At 35.6% G+C, this 22,439-nt stretch overlaps 3 protein-coding genes across 7 annotated transcripts in view; 2 read left to right on the top strand and 1 right to left on the bottom strand.

The window, feature by feature from the left end:
• The window catches only part of LOC134840599 (F-box/LRR-repeat protein 2-like), a 382,029-nt gene that overhangs the window by 302,335 nt on the left and 57,255 nt on the right, over positions 1-22,439 (top strand). The gene's annotated exons all lie outside the window — the stretch shown is intronic.
• Positions 3,657-10,092, top strand: LOC134839296 (ADP-ribosylation factor-related protein 1-like). The gene is made up of 4 exons (XM_063854798.1): positions 3,657-4,056; positions 4,748-4,861; positions 7,170-7,377; positions 9,572-10,092. Exons 1-4 carry the CDS (start codon positions 3,856-3,858, stop codon positions 9,652-9,654), a joined length of 606 nt encoding a protein of 201 aa, XP_063710868.1. The 5' UTR covers positions 3,657-3,855; the 3' UTR covers positions 9,655-10,092.
• On the bottom strand, positions 15,873-21,162 carry LOC134839583 (uncharacterized). Of its 5 annotated transcripts, none has more exons than XM_063855185.1 (4): positions 20,355-21,162; positions 19,865-20,133; positions 16,561-17,083; positions 15,873-16,191 (listed from the first exon to the last, which is right to left on the bottom strand). In XM_063855185.1, the coding sequence occupies exons 2-4, from the start codon at positions 20,068-20,070 to the stop codon at positions 15,898-15,900; spliced, it is 1,023 nt and encodes a 340-aa protein (XP_063711255.1). In that variant the 5' UTR covers positions 20,071-20,133; positions 20,355-21,162; the 3' UTR covers positions 15,873-15,897. The 5 variants fall into 5 exon arrangements, with proteins under 5 accessions (XP_063711255.1, XP_063711254.1, XP_063711256.1 ...); XM_063855184.1 differs by having other exon boundaries at positions 20,363-21,162; XM_063855186.1 differs by having other exon boundaries at positions 19,865-20,309; positions 20,478-21,162.

The following is a 22,439-nucleotide window of genomic DNA, read 5'->3' as shown; positions in this document are numbered from 1 at the left end:
GCTGGACACGTGGTTGAAAGAAGTGCAATCAAAATAAGTGCATTTTGTGAGCTATTTGTCACGTACATTGGTTAACTTATATCGAAATTCGTTTTTTCGATAGAAGAGGACTGGAGATAGTAACGTCAAAATAAACAGCGCGTTAATCACAATTGGAGAGCCCGGTTATTTTGTGCTTGTCCATTACGATTTTTGTTATCTATTGAGTGCAACTGTGCCCGAAGACAATGAATATATTGAAAGAAATATTTTTTAATGAAATTTCGAAGCAAAGAAAATTAATTATTGTCTGAAATTTTCATTGTATATTTTGCCGCCAGATTTGCTTGAGGAAAGATTGATTCATTTTTATGGAGCCCGTGATGCCTTCTGATTGAAACTAAGTATTTAATGCAGTGATTAACAGCTTTCATTTCCAGCGCTTTTTCTTTCGCTCAAATATTGATTAAATTACAATTTTACGCTGCCTGTTTATAGAATCTTGTCCTAAGAAAAACTTTTTTTTTCCAGAAAACCTGGGTTATCTATTTTAATTTATTCAACTAGAGGTGCTTAACCGTCCCCCCCCCCAACCCACCCGACCGAAATCAATCATTAACCTCCCATGTGATCATTTAGCCTTTCACCACTGTTTTTTATTGGGTTGAGTAGTAGTAACGGGAAGCGGTTTGGAATAATCAATCCCCTTGAAAAAATGATGGAGCAGGTTTTCACTGTGCTACTTATCCATTTGGGGTAATGTGCCTTTGATATCTGATTCGCCTTTTCACGAAAACCCCAATTAAGCAAAAACTCGCCCCGTTTTTTTTTGTATTTACTCACCACATTTTTGATCTGGCTCTGGCCATGTCGTTGCTTTACTAATGCCCTTCCCCGACCATTTTTTTATAATCAAATATTGTATGAGTGAAAGGAGAGTGCCAAAACCTCAGCGCTACACAAAGTTGGAACTTACACATTTGTAATTGATGTTGCTTTTTTATCGATTCCTAGTAACTTCCAGGCCCCTTCTCTCTTGGCCTGGAGTTAATGCGGTTGCCTGTGCGCCCTATGGTCGGTGGTTCGACTCGCACCCTGATCTTGTGTTTTTTTTTCAGTGTCGGAAATCAAAATTTTTTTTCCGGGAAAAATTGAATAGTCGGAAAATAGTTTGTCGGCTTATGTTATTTGGGCTTAGTTGCCACACCACGGTTTTTTTTGCGCTGTAAGCATTGTTCATAGTAGTCTCAAGTGCCATTGATTATCACTCTTGTAGTTTTTTTAAATTTACAATGCTTGACTGGTATATTTACCGTTTTTGGTTTTTTCACTTAGAAGTTTTATTCATCCAAACTGATTTCGGCTCATATTTTGTCTGTTTTAGTGAACTAATTTTGCATGGGCTTAAGGATAAAAATTGATTATTCGTGTCATGAGTATTCTTGGGCATTTTGTGTTTTCGGATCAATTGATGCCTTACCAAGTTTTTCGGCTTAGTGAACGCTGGTAAAATAGATAAAGCGTGTTCAATTCTGGTGGAAGTATTTCTTATCTGTTTTTCTGAGATTGAATTTTTCTTATTTCTTCAAAAAGTTTTTTTCGACTTACTTATTTCCGTCTCACTGTCGATTTTGTAGCTTTTGTAATGCTACGCTTTCGTTTTATCCTCCGCTTTTGTTTTATCCTCCGCTTCGCCTCTGTGTTTAAGTTTGCCTTTTCAAAGTTATCGAGATATGGAGGTATTTTGAAAAGTTTTCTAGAACAATGCTTAAGGTCTATTCAATAAAGCTGCGTTTCGTGCCATTACAAAGAATTGTGATTTTCAGTTGGATAGTCCAAAGTCTCAAAAATGGTAGTTTTAAAGATATGGATTTTAAAAAAATAGACAGTGTTAATGAGCCTGAAGATTAATATAAACTTGTAATTGATCCTGAGCTTGCAGTTGAAATAATTACAATCATGAAATAAAGTAGTTCGGCAGTTTTTAAACTAGTTATTCAATTTGTTGTTTTGTTGGACTATGATAGTTGGATGACAGACCGGAGTGGTGGAACATGAAAGAACAGATTTTTATGTATCATTAGCTGAAAGAAACAGACTACGGGAAAAATGTTGTCAATTTCACTATTTGCTTTTTTCTGGCACTGTTCAATCAACAAAATATTTGTGAATATGCTTTTTGCTCAGAGTCAAAATCAGGTACCATAATTGATCACTATCACCAACCACAAATTATTCCAATCAGGTGCCGAAAAGAGCAACCGAAAGGTGTATAGACTTGGGTGACTTACTTGAAATAGCGCGGTCACTCCGAAATTCCAGCCTTCAACGGCGTTTGTTGTTCGGAGCAAACGTTCTGCCTCTTCTTGGGAATGGTTCCAGAGTCTCATGGGAAACAAGGGCTGTCTACTGTTTCGACCTATTGTTCCCCTTTTATGTAGCTTCTCTAGACGCCATGTTCGTCATGTTTATCTCCCATGCATTGCTCGAGATCCGTTCGATCAACCTTAAGCTCGATTTCCTCATTAACGCTCCCAAACAATTGGTCGACTTAGTCAGTTGGAACAGAACTTAAGGCTGGTATCAAACAGAGAGCCAGACTTAGTTCCCAATTATTTTCGTAAGCTGTCTTTAAACTCAGTCCGCTCATTTGTGTAAAAATGCTTGGCAGAGGTATAAGCAACAGCCTTGATCGAAGACTCTGGATATGTACTTGTGAAAGTATTGACAGCGGCTCGTTTGAAGTCAAGAAGAATGCTTGATGGCTGCGCATTGTCCGAGACAGTATATATAGCTTTCAGGAACTTTGCTCACGTCTGTCCAGTTTTGTAAGGATATCCAGCATAAATGCAAGATTGGTAAAACCGCCAACTTGATTACGTACAGTATAAAGCTGGTAAAATTGCATGTATGTTAGCAAGTAATTATGTTGTATGTCAGAAAACTTTTCAGCAATGTCGCAAAATAAAAATATTTGTGTTCTGTTCTGTTATAATGTTTTATATGTAAGATTTTTGAGACGGATTAAACCTCGCTCACGCGTTAATGGCGCGAAATATAGCGCGCGCTTATTGTCCCAAAATGGCGATCTTTAAAACCCCATAACTTAACGAAGAATGTTCTAAGGTGAAATGTCTTTTCAAGTTTAAGCTCAGGACAACAATAGCTTTCGAATGATATGAATAAAATTCCGTCAAAAATGGCTTGGTAAAAAGTCGAAGTTTGTCTGAAGAAAAAATCCACCCCGAGCACAAATATTCCGTTACTTTCGTTACGAAAGTCGGAACAATAATTGTTTAGTCATGCTGTGAAAGATAATGCAGTGCAAGATTTGATGCTGTGAAAGATTTTGCTTCTCATGACGTTTATTTCGGAGATTTTGTATTGTTTCGTTTTTGTATGTGATCTAAATGTAAGAAACCTAAAAAGGTTTATGAGTTGTAGAAAAAAGTTTTGGTAAACGACGCATTTAAAAAAGTCTTTGTAAACTGCGCATTTTGAGAAAAAATCTTTCTCTGCAAATCCTGCGCGCCACCGATTGGTTCCGAACGTCATTCTGGTGGCGTTTAATCAGTTGGAAAATGCGCAGAACCAAGAAAAGTCCCACTACACCCCCTCCACCCGCTATAGTTTCAGCTGTATGCTGACAATCTACCTAAAGGATTTTTTTTAAGTTTTGTAGAGGCTCCTTGCATTTTTTTGCTGTTTTCAGATCTATGGCAATGAACTGTGACCAACTAATTCCTTCCTTGAATGCCTAGACGTGTTGAATTATGCTCGCATTGTACAGTATTTTGCCACAGAATTAGCGGGAGACGAAATATAAGAATCACAATTTACAACATTTAAACACCGTCTGGATTTTTTCGGGTAATAATGTATACGTTGGTGAGTGGGCTTGTGCGTGAATTGCTGAAGAGAGACGAGTACAACGTGCTAATTTTGGGACTGGACAATGCGGGCAAGACTACTCTTTTGGAGCACACTAAAATTAAATTCACATCTGGCTACACTGGCAAACCCTTTCACAAGATCACTGCAACCATCGGGCTCAATATCGGAAATATATCCACACTGGTAAGAAGAAAAGCACTTAATTGCATGACAAAATTGGAGACAGCAAATTATTGTTCAGCGCACCACGATATTTCTCACGCAGCATATTCGGAAGCTTAAAGCAAATACAATTGTATTCTTTTTCGCTTAAGACTTAACAGATAACTTTGGGCACATCTTCAGCTCCCATTATCTAGCTCTCAAGTGTCACAGATAAACCAACTCAGACTGATGTGCAATTAATTTTTACTGGCGTGGTAGAGTTCGGAACAGTAATGCAAATTCGGGCCGCAAGGCATAATACAATATAATGCTTGCAGTTTTCAATTAGCTCTGCTAAAAGTTCTGAAAATTTTCAACAGTTTTTGTTATTAACAAAGTTTTTGTCTTTGAAGTTAAAATTTGATTGCTTGGAAAAGAAAGCAGGGCGTGCGTGCTTTAAAATGATAATCAACCAATAGTGGCCTCTGAACCAATCGTGCTTGGACCTTTCCTGTTATTAGACTCTTTGTAAATACTGTAAATTATAATTTTTCAACCAAAATATGCAATGTTTTGTATATAGCAGTTCGTGCAATTCATTCAAGTATGCGTTTGAGATTTATGGGCTGTCAAAGCATATTTTATCTTTTTTTTCTACGAAGGGGATAGGGACTCAATGTTGTATGGGAATCCACTCAATTGATTGAATGATTCTGTAATGTTTGTGTAGGGTGTGAATCTTCTGTTCTGGGACTTGGGAGGACAAGACGAACTGCAGAGTTTGTGGGACAAATACTACGCCGAGTGCCATGGAGTCGTCTGGGTTGTAGACTCACTAGACGAAGTAAGTATCACATTCTATTGTACTTAACTAGCTTTTGTTGAAGTTAAAGTTAAAGAGGCAGCCAAAGGAAGGTACCGCCTAATGGTTCAAACTAAAGTTTTGGTTAATAATAGCTCATAATAAAGTTCAAGGTCCAGCTCATAGTAACTTATACTTAAGTCCAAAGTTCCGATTGATGATAGCTTATATTGAAGTCCAAGGTTGTCCAATTGAAGTCCAAAGTCGAAGGGTAGGTATCAACTTGTTATTAAAAAATCTTGCATGCGCTTATTGAAGTTGAAACGAAAGTTCTTATCATGGTGGCTTTTGTTGAATTTAAAGGCAGGTATCAATTCATGATTCAAACCAAAACTTCAGAAAAAATAAAAAGGTATCAACTTGTGAATCAAACTAAATTTGACAGCTTTGATTGAAATTATATTGCGAAAAGAAAGCCAAACGGTAGTTATCTATCAAGCCAAATTTTCTAGACTTCATAGTTTCCTTGAAATAAAAGTTTTAAAAGAGTGAAAAAAGAGCTATCTACTTATGATTGAAATGCGAGTTGCAACTCTGAATAATTTTTGTTAAAGTTAAAGTTCAAAAAGAACAGTAAAAGGGGGGTTTCAACTAATGATTGAAACCGAATTTTTGAATTAGTGTTTATGAATAATTGTTAAACCGCGTTGGTCAAAGAACGGCGTGTACTAAATTCAAATCTAATAGAGCTAACGGTGATCACAAACTTGATTCGAAACATTTTTGATCCGAAACCTTTTTCACCTAGTACATGATATCATACAAGATTAAAAACAGGACGAGTTCAAACTGAATTATCGAAATGAATCAACTTGATTGAAATTGTGAGCGCTGTCAATTAAACGCTGGATGATGTTCAGAGCCTCATCGAGTTCTTCAAGACTGTCAATCTCTTCTAAACACGAAATACCAGCTATTTACAACGCTCGATTGCAAAAACAGGAAAAACAAATCATGCATCTTTCTCACTCAGCGAAACGACCATAAAGAGTTTACAGCTCGGCAGCAATCTGATCAGTCATGCATTAATCATGACCTTGATTAGTTAATTATTACCTCAAAATTGCTTGCTTGAAATTATTCGTTTTTGAAGGCTAAAACAGTTTGGTAGAAGAGAGGCAAGGTCTCTCAGACCGACAAACCAATTTCAGTCCTTTACTGCCGCAGTCCCATACAAAAAAAACATGATTCTGGTAGATTAAGAAGCAAGAAATTTTTAAGGACTCAAATACGAAAACAAGGTTTTTGACTCGGAGGTACTGCGACGCAGTCCAATTGTCTCCGACCCACGAAACGGCTGGACTATTAAAGATTCTAATCATAGAAGACATTGAGGTACTGCTACTTATGACAACATTTTCACATTGGGAACAACAATAATCTATACTTGCGCACGAGTACAGACCTGAAGTAACTTACTCAAAAACGTGCAAAAAGAGATTGGGGTTGCCAAAAAGAAAGTAAGCCATCTGTTATAAAGCAAGCAGGTGCATCGTATTGAACTTCGCTGCACCAGTCTGATCTTCAAATTTGAACACCACCAACTGGTCAAAACTTCAATTGAAACAAAAAATTGTACATAGAACTAGAACTAGCTGTGTTGAAATGACAAACATAGATCATTTACACGATTGAACCGAAATTTTCCCTGTTTAAGAGCATAATGACTTGCTTGTCAAACATTTCTATCTCGGAAGCCATCCTCAGCAATATGGAGACTATAGAGAATCAACGAGCAATAGCAAACTGAAAGGAACATTGAAAACAAAATGAGAGAAAGTGTTAGCCGACCTACTGTCAACTGATTCAGTTTTTAAACATCATAGAATAGACCTCAAGCACCTGTATACTAAAACTGTGAAATGTTATACTGAAAGACATACAGTCAAATTTGAGTGAATAAGCAATCCTTGAGTGAACTTCTAAAAAACTCAAATGAGGGTAGGATGCGCTCTCGCACAGCGCCACTCTGGCTGTTCTTCCATCTTGAACAGCTGCAGCAACAGGATTGACCCAAATCGAAACAACCAAATCATCCGTAAAAACACGATAAAGTAGACGTTATAAATGAAATATATAACGATAAAAAAAGCTACGAAATTCAATTTTTTAACTGCTTCTTTAAATCTTGAATAAATGCTTCTACTCTCCTCAATGTGCCACTCTCTCCCTCCCCCTCCGACATTTTTTAAAATCTAGATTCTACTTTCAACTTAACCAATTCTGCCTGATCCAACTTAATTTGGGTTTGTAATTTCTGCATGTGGTTTCAAGTATTCATGTTATTCAGGCACGAGTGGATGACAGCAGAGTGGCGTTTGAGAAGATGATCAGAAATGAGCACATGCGGGGGGTGCCTCTTCTGTTCCTCTGCAACAAGCAGGACATGGTGGGGTGTCTGAATGTGAACCAGATTAGAGAGGCCTTCAGTGACAGTGCCTCTAAAATGGGCAGCAGAGACTGCTCCGTCAGGGGAGTGTCCGCTCTACATGGACAAGGTAAGGAGGTATCAAAATACGATATTTCATTTTCTCAGAAGATAGCTGCCACAAAACGCCTTCGTTAGAATACAAATAGTCGGGAAGTGCCGTCTCAACTTTCGGGTGTAATTTTGAAACCTTAATGACCGCAGTGAAATATTGGTTTGTTTTCAAAAACCGATTAATCGAGGTCATCGACACAGAAAATTCAAGGTCGACTATATAAAAAAATATAAAAATAGGCGCGCTGCGCATAGCTGAACACGATAGTTTCAAATTTTCTTGATACATGATATCATTTTTTTACTCTGCGATAAGCAAGGGTATTTCAATCGGGTACTAGACTTTTTTCCCGTAAAAAGTTTTGTTCACAGTACTCATCTCTAGTGATACCTTGTTTCATAATTAATTCAAATTTCTCAGCGTTGCCGGCCTTGAGGTTAAGAATACGCCTGGGACGGCAAAGGTCCTGGAGTCGAATCTGACCACAACCTGTTTTTTTTTGTTCCGACCATTGAAAATGGGGAGGAACTTTGTATTCGGTTGTGTTTTAGTTTTTGTGCTTCCCACGCAAAATCAGCTACCACAAATAATCATCGGACAAGGTTGAGTGATATATCATATTAAAGCCCTTTGAGTCGTGACTGTCACGACATAGAAAAGTTCAAAAAAAATTCAGTGTCGAGAAAAACTGGTTTGAAATTTTTGGTCCAATATAATTTCGAGCTACTTAGTAAGGTAGTTAGTCATTGCACTAGCTTATTTAAGTCATGAAAACTCAAGCAAAGGTAGTTTCTCTGGTGCTTTTTAGCGCAATTTTGGGAATCGAAAATTCAAAAAAAGTTTTAATTTCTTTTCTATTTCAATTTTTTTTTTCGTTTTTCTAGTCATTTTTTTTCAAAAACTGTTTTCCAGTTTTCCAAGCGACCTTTTTTACTATGACTCTCAAATAAACTCTATTTTTTGTTCAGATTTTTTCATCACAAAGATGCAGAAAAAAGGACACCAATTTGAGAAAACTTTTTGTATTTTTTAAGACTGTGGTTGGAAAATTCTGTGTTACGTGCATAGTAACCGGGTATTCTTGTTTCAAATAGGAAATTTTCGGTTTCAAATAAAGTTTTTGGCCAATTTTTTGTCTGCTTATCTTTTGTCGGTTTAGTTGCCATATCTCAGAACTGTTTTTTTTTGCTGCGCGCTTTTTTGTGTAAGGTTGCTTCCGGTGTTTGATTTACTCCTGCAGTTTTGTAATTGTACTTACCTTGACTTCTTATTTCTTTTTTTGTTCCGCACAAAAAATTTATTCGGCCCAAACTATTAATCCAATTTGATATCGGCTTACTGACCTAATTTTCGATCGTTTCAAGGGAAACACAATTTTACGCTCAAATTCGCAATTGTTAAGTTGGTAGTTTTTTACTACTCATTTTGTTAAAATTTCATTTTTTTTCGGCTCAATAGGTTTCGGCTTGTTTTACATCGGCTTAGTAGACTTTTTTTGCGTCGCCTGACGCGCAAAAAAGGTTTTTATATGCCTGTGTGTTTTATAAGGGGAGAAAGGCGTAAATTTTTCTAACTTAGTTTTGAATTTGAAAGGAAAATCGGCTTGGCGTTTCTGCTCAAGTTTTGTCGGCTAAGTTGCCACATCGTTGATGTAAGCAACTTTCATTGCAGTTGCAAGTGTTGTTCAATCTAGTCGCTTTCAAGATTTTAAAAAAATAAAATCATTTTTTTTTCGGCTCAACTGGTGGCTGCTCAAAGAATGTCGGCTTAGTTGCAACTTCCTTGATTTTTCTTGTGCTGTAAGCTAATTTGCGTGTAGTTGCAACTGCAAATGTTGTTCATTGTAGTTTCAGGTGGGGCTTGAAATGTTAAAGGTCTTTTTTATTAAATCTTTTTTTTAGGCTCAGCTTGTGTCTGCTCAAACATGTTCGGCTTTGTTTCCACTTTGTTCGTTTTGTTCCGTTGCTAATTTATTATTGAAATGTCTGGCATGTTTGCCTAGAATGGACTTCTATCGATACATAAGAAATTTTAAGTTTTCATAGACCTATTTTTTCAACTTTTTCCAATTTTTTTCAACTTCTAGTTTTTATTTCTGTGTTGTATCGCAAGTGGTGCAAAGCCACGCTTCGGCGGTGAGTAAAAATTAATTATATTACTATAATTTAGCGACTCTATTTTGTTGGCCTTCAAAAATATTTGTTTTGAGGTATCAAAGATGCGATTGTGTGGCTTGCTCAGTGTGTGATCAAAAACAACGAAACCAGACCACCTATCAACAAAGACGACTGACAAGAAACACATCTCAATGGGCAGTCCGTACTATATCATACACGACAACCAGATCCACACAGTGTTGAAAGGGAGACAAGGGTAGATAGATGTGGAACGATGGTTTTTGGTGAGGCTTCTCCACCAGGTCACAGCAGGGATGGAATGCCTTTTTAGCATGTGGTCTTCCCGGCACACTCTAGAAAAAGTGACACAACATTTCAAACCAATCAGATCGAATGAAATAATGAACTAGACATTTAAATTACTCAAATCAAAATCCCGAAAATTGTTTTGTGTAAATGAACGCAGTGAATTCAATTATCAAGGTCGTGTTTAATTTTTATGGAGGAAAAGGTATAAATGACGGAGCAAACAAATCTGATAGACTTTAATCTTCCAAATGGAAATGAATTTTCAGAATTTGTAGCAAAGTAAAAAAAAAAGTATCTATTGATACAGTGTTCTCAAATTGTGTTAGTTTTTTCTAAAAGGGGTAATTTGTAAAAGATTCTGAAAATTCAAAGAGCTTCAAGCTGATTTATTTCCTACGAGTTTCGAAGCTTTTAATTCGTATTCTTGAGTTCATTGACATTTTTAAACTGGTCTGTTGGCTATGTGTTATCATAGATTAAATGTTTTAGCTTACACATAAGATAGCTTAGCAATTCAGATTATAAGTTTCGTTTTTAAATGGGGCAATTTGAGCTGATTCACTCTTCGTTTCACAGTGTTCGTTTACAAGGGCATTTTTTTATCAAGAAATAGTGGTTGGATGTAAAAACGTGCCATGACCTTTTGAAAATACATAGCGGCTGAACTGTTTTTCCAACATCTAGCCATTATTTCCTGATCAAAGTTAATGGCCCTTTCTGTTTGAGTCATTTCGGCCAAAAATTCAAGACAAATAAGCGTAGACTAGAGCCATTTTACGGTTAAAGTTTTTTGGAAAAGTCAATAAAGCAACAAACTTTAAATAAGTAGGACAGGACCAGCAAACAAAGTTCCTGTAAACTTGTTGGAAAAACCTTTGAATATATTAATAGTTTCAATCGTTGTCACTGTTCAGTGTCTGATACGGATTATTTGGCCTAAAGTAAGTTTCATGCTTCGGACCACAGCAACCGGAGGGTCGAATTCGGTCAGGGCATGTAGTTTGTGCAAACTAATTAATGTGCGACTATCATATTTTTGCTCATTGTTGGCAACGGTGTCCTACAATTTAATGACATGCAATTTAACACCGTACTTTTAAACACTTAGTCATTTCACTACTAAACAATTTAAATCGACAATATAACTCCTATTTTCCAGTTTAATACAGTACATTTTAACACCTAGTCATTTCACTATTAAATCTAATGCTGTATGAATTGCTGCATGCTGTAAAAAGCTTGGTGCCAAACCGTGAAGTTTCATTCCCACCCTCCCTTTGGAACCAGCGAGATGCGGCCGTGATGGGGATTGCTCGAACAACAAATGCTGTCGAGGGATGGCATTTCGGGATTCAATCATATTTCAGCGGAGCCCACCCAAATATGTGGAAAGTAGTGGGTAGCCTGCAAAAAGACGCTTCCATACAAAAACGCAACTTTTTTGATGCATCGAGTGGCCATAAATTCACAAAAAAGAAAAAGTATCGAGTATTAAATGAAAGAATACAAAACATAATGTCCGTTTACGAAGACAAAACTGATCTGTACTTTTTCAGAGCGTTATCTAGTTTGTGTTGAACCATTGTAAATTTTATTTCATTTTTGTTTGTTCTTTCGTATTATTAAAATTCAAATTTTAATCCTACTGAAATTTTTGTCAGCTTTTTTTGAAAAGACGTTTCCTTGCAGACTCCCGGAAACGTAACTAAACGCAAGAACATGAATCGTGCCTCAGCAATTGAATCCCAGGACAATTGCCCTTATTTTCGGGATGCTAGGTTGGGACTACGGGCTGGCAAACCCTTTAGCTTTGCGTTTATGTGCCAACAGTTCAAAAAAAGCTGACAAAACGATCAGGTCATAAGTTTAAGTTCGAGAATGATTCTAAAAATAATGATTTTTAAGGCTTTTGGCATTGGTTAAACCTTTTTAAAATTTCTATACCGGCTGAAAATGTCTAGAAAATTAGGCCATATTAGTCAAAGGACGTCTAATTATTTGCGGTTTTTTGAAGTTCATTGAACTATTGCTTGTTTTTGGTTCATTTTGGAATGATTCATTGAAAATATTGGCAAGGCCATTGATTTTGGTTTGAAACGTTTCATTGAAATCATTTGCAAGGTCATTCCTATTCAACACGTACGCAAATTAAGTAGCGCAAATTTGTCTGGCTTTAAATGGCAAAAATTTCTCTCGTTTAATTCTTTGATGGCTACCGAAATCCCCTTTGAAGTAAGTTTTCTTTTCATTTTAGATTAAAACGGTCATAGAAAGTCATAGAAATTGTTTTAAAATGTAGCGATGTTATATTGCTAAGGCAACAAAAAGTAGGGAGTGAAATTGTAGGGTGTTAAGTTGTTTAGAGTTAAAAAGGGGGGAACCTTGGCAACGACGTTACTACATCACGGCATTTAGATCAGATAATAGAATAGTTAAGCCTGTATCCGATTTTCAGGAAAATATTAAATTAGTTCGAAGTACATTTTTCTGATGCACAGAGAAACAGCAAGTGTGTAATTAATTTGATACTTTTTTGAAAAAAAAAAACATTCCCCTTGTTGCCTTGAAGAAGAATTTGGAATCTTTTTTAAGCTTGCGATTAGCACGCGTTATTTTATTTTTTTTCCAGAAGCAATGATGAATCAGTTGTCCCATTCAGATTCTTTTGAGTTCCCTGGAACTTGAATATCACTCATGGCTGCATTATCAAAAACTAAGATGCAGTATGGCGAAATATCGCTTTCAAAAAAAAATAAAGATGTCAATAGTTGATCTGACAAAATGTAAACGAAATATTGTCCTAAAATATCTTGCGCTTTGAAGCCGGCAAAAAATGCAACAGGAAGAAAAATCTAGATCAATATCTCAGAAAGATATAAAGACATTGAGTCTGAGCAGGAAAAATATCTCTGTATATCTCGAATTGTTGCATTCAGAGTTTTGGTTCAGATGTTTTATAAATGGACGCACAAGTTTTTTTGAATTTTTGCTGGTATTACGTGCGCATATGGCAAAAAACTCCATGCGTTTTTAATATTTGATGCGTTTCAATCAGAACAAAAGATGTACTATCCGCAATAGTACTGTATTTACTTTTTAGGTTGAAGCGGCATCTTACTTTAGTTGCAGTTTTCAACAAGAAGAGTTTTTTCAAATCATGAATGATTTTAAAGGTCTTTAAACCCTAAGATAAAATTTTTCGCGAAGTTTAAAATTTTTTAACATAAATCAGTGAGAGGACATGGTAAGATATAGCTCCAAAATTCATACTTATGATACTGGCTAAAGAAAAGTGCGGGAAACGAAATAACACCAATTTTATTTTCAATGATCTGATTGCTAGTCTAGTGTGGCTACTTTTCACAGTTTTACTGAAGTTCTATTTTAACTCTTGTTATTACCGAATAAATGGAAATTTACTGCTCCTCTATTTTAAATATCTTCTCATCTAGAATTTTCAAGCAAGATTTTTTGTTTTGAATACCAAAGTTGGGAAGAATTTCATATTTGGTAGTCTTAGTTTTTTTTCCACGCAAGAGCGGGTTTTGCAAATGATCATAGTAATATGTCGAAAGATATCTTATGAAAGTATTTTTGGCGGTCATGATTTAGTCAATGTTGAAAAGTTTCTGTCAATTTTTTCCATTGTCAAAAACAATTGGTTTGAGAATTTTATTAGCCTAATTTGAAGCTCTTTGTACAAAAACGATTAGTTAAAAATTTTCTTAGTCTAATTTGAAGCTCTTTTGTTTATTTGAAAATAGAAAAACAAGCAATTACACTAAAAACTAAAAAAAAATTCAGCTCCAGAAAGCCAGTTTTTAAGCATGATTCACCTCTTCCACTGTGCCAAATAAGAAATTCTAAACAAAATATATTTTGGAAAAACAAGCTGTGTTTCTTTTGGTTGACCATTTCACAAAAATAAACGATAATCAAATGAAGCACCAGGAATTGTTTAAAAAAAACAATTTGTTGATTGGGCTCAAACCACGCACTAAAAAACTACTCAATTTGGAAAAAAAATAAATTAATGTATCAATTCAAAATTTACCGGTCGGGTCAGTTATTGGTTTATTATTGCCAAATCATATTTTGTTAAAGGTTGATTTGATTTTTCTAGTTTGTTTTGAAAAAATGACTCATTGCGAAGTTTGAGAGATTTTTCTTTATTTTGAGCTGAATGATTTTAAAAAGCTCGTGTGTTTTAAGTTCCTTATGACTTTCAACTTCTCAGTGTCAAAGAATTTAGTTCAAAATATAGAATGTGTTTAAATTTTTAGGAAAACACTTTCTAGTAACTCATGCTCAAGTTTGAGTTTTTACGGTTTGATTTTAGAATTGGCCTTCTTTATGATTCCTGTCATTCTTCCCCAAAACGAAGGCAAATTGCCTTCTCTATTAAAAATTTTAAAAATGGCTTGATTAAACTTGAACTAATTAAAATTTTGCAAGTTGATTTTTAGTTGATTTTTTAGAGTTCCCAGTGGAACAAAAAGTTACGCATTGATCCAATTTTTTTAAATTTATTATTTTTTTGCAAAAAAAAAGATTCCTCATGTAAAAATCTTTAGCGTGATATGTTTTCTTCCAAATTCGAAAAATCAAAATTTCTTAAAAACAAACCAATCGTTTTGTTTTTCGTTTTACTAAAATTCGTTGATGCTTCCCACTGTCTTTTGGCTAACTTTTGTTTTCAACTAATTTACCTAGCTTTGTAATTATCAAACATGATTTTAAAACTTGAAATACTGGAATTTGACTGCTCGAAATGAACTGCGTTGCGAAACATACAGTCCTGGTTAAAACTATCCGGACAATACGACCAGCATTGGAAATTTCAAATGCGTTTTCCTCAATTTGGGCCGAGAACAAAAGATAAAGAAGACAAAATTTGCTAAGAAAAGTATTAGAATTAGCATAATGCTGTTTATTTTGCGAATTTCGCAACAAATTTTCCTCAAAAGTTAATCATTTTGGCTTTTTAGTTAATCAAAAACTAAGCTAAAATTGTCACGTTAATTGATAGGAAAACTGTTTAAAAAGAAGCCTCCTACAGAGTGCTACAATGTTTTAGAAGTTTAAGTCTCCAAAAACCCGCTTGATAGTCAAAAAATTCAACGTGATGATCAAAAATGTGATTTTTACTAAATAAAACCCGTAATCTTTGCTTAAAGGCAAATTTTGCTCAATTTGCGCAAATGTGTGGAGATTTTACCTTCGTAGAAAATTGTTGGGCTTTGTAAGAGGCTTTTCTTCTTATAACTTTCTGTTTAATTAGCCTGGTAGCTTAAGCGTAATTTCTGATTCAGTTAAAAATAGCCAAAATGGCCAATTGTGGGGTAAAACTTTGGTTCTGAAACTCTGAAAAGTTGCATCATGTTCGTTCTGGTAAATATTTAGGCATGTTTTGTCTCCTTTAATTTTGCCTTTTTAAAAAGTAATTTGAGAAAAACAGGTTTGAAATTTCAAATTTTGTTGATCTTATCCGGATAACTTACATCAGCATTGTAGTTTCAATAACGCGTTCAGTTAGGCAATTATTAAGTTAATTTTGCGATGATTAATTGAAAAGATTCAAACTTATAACGTGTGCGTAAATTTTTTCAGTGCTGGCCGCTTTTTTGCTTCAACATATATTTTTTTTACCTTTCTTCAAAATTATTCTTCGAAATTATTCTCCCTGAAATTTTTCTTTTTTTTTCTAGGTTGACCAATTTGATTTTCCAAGCTCTTCCAAAATAGTTTAAGAACCCTATTTTGTGAAAAATTTTCTGCGCCGCAGTTTTTAGGCACTTTTTGGAAAATTTTGACAAAAAATTGCGCTTTTTTCGACGCGCGCTCCCCCCTTAAAATAAGTCATATTGGCCAAAGAGGCCTTTAGAAAAGTTTTGAGGTTGTTCAGCGAAAATGGATGTCATAAAATTATACCAAAGGGGGTACCCTTTGGAAAAATTTGGCAACCAGAATTGAGGGGGGGGGGGGTGGTCGCCCCTCCCTTTCCTCGGCACGCTACTGCTCTGGTTTAACTTTTGGTTGTTCGGCTTTGTTTTAGAAAATGAAACTTATTAAGAAAAAAGACAACAAAAAATAAAGCTTTATTCAATATTTAGTTTCTTTGTGTAGCAAAATTGCCGATCGGCGTTAAAATATTATTAGAATTAGGGGTGTGAAAAACATTGGGCGACGTGCAGCCGCTGGATGCATTGGATTGGATGGCAGAGCGTAGGTCGCTCTCGCCGTCTTCTCGGTAATTCTTTTGTAATTCTGATTGGGTAATGAGGTTGACATTGACCGAAGACAATTCCTCATTAACTTGATTAGTTCCTCTTGTTGTGTGGGTTTCTTTGGCCGATGTTGTTTCGTGGGTGATAGTTTGGGTACTGGCGTCTTGTGAGAATGTCTAAGAACATAGGATCGAATTCGCTATGATATTTACAACACTGAATTGCTAAAAAGGGGAGAGGTGCTGCCCCAAAGGCTAAATCGGCGGGAAGCATTTGGCGAAGGTAAAATTTGTTCACGGGCGGGCGGCCAAAATTGGGATAACTTGCTTAAGAAGGCAATGGCTGTTATCACAGATTGAAAATTAACACCGTTGTTCCTATTTTTTTCCCATCGCCACCTTCTCAAATGAATTGTATAACCTATCTGATTGGGATTGAAATGTCGCTATACTGTAGTCGAATAAACAACTGATGGGGTGAAAAAATCGTGAAGGGTAAAGAAGGTGGTAAAAAAAACAGGTTAAATTGTTGGACTTTTTTTTTACCTGCGTGGTCGAAATATGAACTTGAAGGGCGTGGCAAAGAGTCCTCATCTGCACCAACTCGCTCTCCATCTCCCGCCACACGCTACGCTCCACCGCAACCACACCCACCGGCATTCCCAAGGGGCTACCCGCCGTCGCCGCAGTCAAAAACTCATGAGGAGTTCCTCCGAAACTACCTGGATGACCCACGTGATGTGAACAAGGTATGTTCGAGGAGTCACAGCGGTGGTAGGTGTAGTCATGCTGGCTTCGTTGGTACGAGCAAGGCGGTTGAGGATTCGTAATTGGGTTTGAGTTCTCATCGGATTGAGGTACAAGTTGTGAATTTTTGTATCTTGGCGTTGTAGGTATGTCGGTAGTTGTACCATTACAAGAACAGCTGCAGCAATGTTGTTTGCTTCCGTTTAATAATTTATGTTTATCGTAGTCTTCTTCCCCACATTTGCGAGTGGGCGTGGTTATGAGACAGGTGTTTTGTTCGACGTCATCACCCCTGCCCGATCGGTGCTGTCTGTCACACAGTCTAAAAGCCACACCCGGTGGTTTTAAGTAAGTTGATGGGTGAGTGGTAAGAATACGCCCTGTAGATGTGACCAAACTCCATAGGGTATCAACGAACGCACGAGGAAACTTTTCCATCAAAAAATCTCGATTTAAAATTTTTTTTTGAACGTTTTTGCTACTGACTATAGGCAACAGGCGCGCAAAACAGATTGAGTTCAACTTCAATGTTGTGGTAGTGTAAGTCTAAGTTTAATCTTTATCGTTGAGGAATAAAAAGAGGTTTATTATGGAAGTGTTTCTTTTGTTACGATTGGCAGAGTTATTTTCTACTTTCCTTTTAAGTTATTATAACTTGGAAGGGAGATGTGTAAATTGTTTAAGTTAATCTCGGATGTAAAACAGCATCTATGCTATTTGAAACGATTCTCTTTGATGCTAACTAAAACATCAGTGGTATTCACAATAGGAACTTTGCTCTTGTAGTTTACGAGAATCCAAGATCAAATAAAAAATTCATTTAGAATATACTACAATAAACTAGCTGAGGTTTTGAATAATTACTGAGGTTGAAATTTAAAAAACAATCAGTTGCTAATGGTATAATATCAATCGCACTGTGTATTTCAGATTTCAAAAGCAGTTAACTGTGATTTTCGGTGTTCTGAGAATTGTTTCCAAACAAAGTCATATGGTAATTGCGACCTGGCGGTCAATAGATTTGATTTTACTGGTTGTCTGTGGTATTTTTGGGTTCTTAACAATTCGCACGCGAAAATGGAGTGTTTGTGTTGACTTTAAGCGTGAATCAGCGCAGTCTAATTGTAATATGGGTCGCCGAGTAAAGTTAAAACTTTTGTAAACCAAAACCGCAAGGCAAAGTGCCAACCAACTTCTAGTTTGTTCAGCAATAAACAGGCCAACTTCACCGAAGAGAACCGCAAATGTTATTTGTGTCAGCAACTGGGTGCTTGAGACTGTAATAGTTAAGGGCTAAAATGGCAGTAAAATTTCATGTAGTTGTTTTCTGGTGTATTTGGTAATAATTTGGTAATACTAGTATAAGGCTATATAGCGCTATCGGTGAGGTACAAAAACTGAACCGTTGATTTCACTCTCGTTTATTTCAACCATTCTAATAGTACTATACTATAAAACTAGTAGTTCAGAAAATAACCTGGCCTAGTGGTTAAAATAGTGGCGCAGTGTGAAATATTATATTGCGCCATTTTCCACTTCGTCCATTTTCAGGGAAAACCAAAAATTTATCAGAAAGAGGAAGAAATAAAAATGAATGGGTCGCAATCATTTTTTGCTCAGTGTCTTGTAGAAACAATGTTCATTCCTTTCCAAGCTTGAAATTCAGTTTACAGTTCCGCAAGGTAAATTTATAGGTTGCACGATTTTTCAGCCTCAAAAGTTGACAAGTCCCGTGTCATGGGAAGAAAGATTGCCCTTACCGGCTGCATTACTTGCAGTTATTCCAAAGACTGCTGGGTTACGCAGCAGCAATGGGGTGGAGATAGTGATGTTCATTATAAGCCTCGCTTGAATTTGGGCATTTTTTTCATTTTTTCCTGAACTTACAATAAAATGCTCCTTTTTATTTTTGTCTGGTCTGAGTTTGTTTCAAAATAAGGTCACTTAAAGTTTTTTTCTAAGTTTTGCTGCTACCAGCGGGCGGATTGGAGCGCCTGCAAGTCTATTACTACCCAAAGTTTCCCACCTGGTTTCCCACCTTGATTCTATTTCTTGAGCGAACTCCAAAAACCTGCATTTGGGCAAGTTATTTCTAATTTATGCTGTAGGGATCCTCGCAAACTCAATCTAGTCAATTAAAAAAAAACATTTTTTAACCAAATACTAATTGAAATATGAGTTATATATACCCCAGTCAAATGACTTATATATACGCTCTCAAATGTCTATAAAAAATCGCATTAAAAATGCATTTTTGCGCGGAACAGACATACTTGGCCTAGCGTGGGTACCATGAAGGCGGAGGATCATTGTACCGGAGTTTCGAGTTAACCTAAATGCGGAAAGTGATTTTACTGTGATCTAACATGAAATGATTTATTTCAAGCAAAAACTTGAGTGATTAGATAAGTGGCGTCTCATGAGGGTAATTGTCTGTCATTCACTTCACAAAACTGATGTCCAATGGGGGACCAGCCATCAGCATCAGCACACACAAAAATCTTGAAAAAACAAAAATTTTCTTTTTCACTTTTGTCATTTTATCAATTACTTGAAAGTGTATAACAAATGTATAAAGTGTGCGTTAAAATGTCAAAAAAAATCGATTGAAATACTATAAAAAGTGTAGAAAAAGCCGGCAATAAAAATTGCAAAAAAAGTGCATGAAGATTGTTCTCCATCAGCTACACTTCGGTATCAAACCAAATCAATTTTATATCGATTGAAATCGATATTCTTACATCATTATTTTGTCAGTAAAGGGAGGGAGGGGATACAAAGGAGTCCGACCGAGTCACTTTCACAAGCCTTCTAATAATTGGAAGTTCTGTGAATCGCAGAGGAGCCATCACTAAGAATTTCTGGCTGGTATAAAGAAAGTCCGTCTGTCTATTGTTTAAGCCCCCCATATATCTTGTTGAGCGAAGCTCGTATTTGCAACTCCAACTCCATGCCGTTTTTTTGCATCTTGAGCTTTCATTCTTAAATTGATAATTGCTCGTGAACATTTCTCCATTAAATAAAAATTCTTCTTAACAGTGCAAACGTCATTACAAAACCAATTACTTTTCAGTGTTGACTTCTCGCTATCTGTTGAACTTACCGATGAGATTTTTTAGTTTTGAATGTAGCGGAGTCTTCTTTGGAAGGGACCTGCGAGGAATGCCTATTTTCCCTGCTGTCAACCTTCTCTGATAGATGATGATAATGAACATTGTCTTGTCCAAGCCTCTTTCTTTCGGCCGCCTCTTGTTTCGACCTACTGAACCTGCCGACGAGTCTCGGAGGGATTAAACAATTCCACTTCATAATTGATGCACTGGTATTGTCAATCTACATCAGGCATGGTGCGAGTGTGTATCAATGAGTTAACTAAATGGACAAAAGTTTTTTGACCAAAATGGCGGATAAGATATAATTAAGTCAGCTTCACCGCAAAAATTCCGTTTTCGCCCAAATTAACACAACCAGTCATAAAATACAATACGCAAAAGTTAATCAATAATTTGATTTTGGCAACCCGTAGAGGTAGTGGACGTATGTTTCGCCTTTGCAGTAAATCAAATTATTTAATTAAAATTTGAAAACAAAACCTCAGTACTTAGTTAAGAACCCCAGCAATTTTCCTCAATGATTGTGACGTTCAAATTTTTTCTCATTGGTTGGTTTCCCTCACAAGAGCATTTCAACAAGTGCGGTGATTTTTAAGCATGTACCAAGCACATTTGAAGAAATTGAAGGCGAAAAAGCAATGAGGCTTGAAATAAATTTCAAACTTCGCTATAAAATAGCGTGTAAAACCACAATTTGCTCGAAATTCAAGAGTAAAGAAAAGGCTATTAATTACCAGCCTTATTCTCCTCGACTTAAAGAGGTGTGCAAAGAATCAGCTTCAAAAGTCGGCTACAATAAGAAACCTAGCCGCAAATTCTGAAGTCCATTTTAGTGAGACCATTTGATTGATATGGTACTATTTAAAGCCGTAATGTGATGATAATGCAAATGCTGATTAAACATTACGATAGAGGCTGAGCAGATTTGAGTTTTTAAATGATCACATTTGATACAAATTAGAAAAAAGTAATCAGCGAAAAACGCGTTGATAGTAAACGTCACTCTTGAAATTTATTGAGAATAGAAAATTGATAACTTTGCTTTTTATGATTTAAGAGACTATTGAGTAATGAAGTAATTTTTGAGTTTTATCAAGAGTGTCGATTTTTGATGGTTGTTCACAAAAAACGATTAAAATATACATTGATCTAAAAGGCGCCATAAAGCGCCATGGTTCATTGTTTTAGTTGATTTTAGTGTACCATTTTTTCAATGTAAAAAAAAAACATTTTTCGGCAACTGGAATAGTTTGACCGGCTAAATAAGCCGGAGCAAATTTTACATCTGCGCAACGGCAAACATAAAGAGAGGATTAAAAACAGTTAAGTGCAATCTATCGGCGGCATAAGAAAGCAAGCCGTTACGGATGAAAACTAAAAGGGCACCAAGCCTACATAATAAAAAAATACCACTCCAAATAAACGAAATCAGTCTTCATGAACTGAAACATAACAGAAAAACATAATTAAGTTTCTTATTATTCCACGCTCGAATCCAAAAAATATCGTATAGTTTTTTGAATACCCCTCAAGCATGACTTTTGAACTTTTTATAAAAAACTGAGTAAAGACTTTTTGTCGATGTTAATTCTGTCGCTTTCTTTTATTTTAGTTTAAATGCTTGCGTTTTGAAAATTTAAGGAAAATGGGAAGATCTCTTAAATAAAAATGATTTCAGATTCCATTTGAAACTTCCGAAGCTCCTTTGATCTCTGCGGTAGATGTGCCATCGAAAAAAAAATGAACAATAAAAAACAATTTTTTATTCAAATGTGAAAAAAAATTGAAGTGGAAATTGTGCAACTAGAGAAATTATTTCTTAGTGTTTTTCAGGACTTTCATCTGAACTATTTCACATGTGCATCAGAAATTGATTATTTTAGCTACTTTGAGAGTTAAAAAAACTTGATTCTAAAAAAAACTAAATGAAAACACTGCAACAAGGGATATTTCTATTTACTCTTTTTTCAGGACTTTCATTTAAAATAATTCACATGTGCATGAAAAATTGGTTATTATAGGTAATTCCAGAGTTGAATAAAACTTGATTCTAAGAAAACTAAATGAAAACACTGCAACAAGGGATATTTCTATATACTGTTTTTTTCAGGACTTTCATCTGATCTATTTCACATGTGCATAAAAAATTGATTATTATAGCTAATTCGAGAGTTAAAAAAACATGATTTTAAAAAAACTAAATGAAAACACTGCAACAAGAGATATTTCTACATACTGTTTTTTTTCAGGACTTTCATCTGAGCTATTTCCAATGTGCATAAAAAAGTGATTATTATAGCTAATTCGAGAGTTAAAAAACTTGATTCCAAAAAAACAATTGAAAACACTCCAATAAAGGATATTTCTACATATTTTTTTTCAGGACTTTTATCTGAACTATTTCACATGTGCATAAAAAATGGATTAATATATCTACTTTGAGAAATAAAAAAAATCGATTCTAAAAAATTTAAAGGAAAACACTGCAACAAGGGATATTTCTCTTCACTCTTTTTTCAGTTTTTTCATCTGAATTATTTCACATATGCTTAAAAGTTTGGTTAT

The sequence above is a fragment of the Symsagittifera roscoffensis genome, chromosome 2, assembly GCF_963678635.1.
Source record: "Symsagittifera roscoffensis chromosome 2, txSymRosc1.1, whole genome shotgun sequence".
Classification (NCBI taxonomy): Eukaryota; Metazoa; Xenacoelomorpha; order Acoela; family Convolutidae; genus Symsagittifera; species Symsagittifera roscoffensis.
Note: the sequence above shows the minus strand (reverse complement) of the source record. Positions and strands in the feature narration are given on the sequence as shown.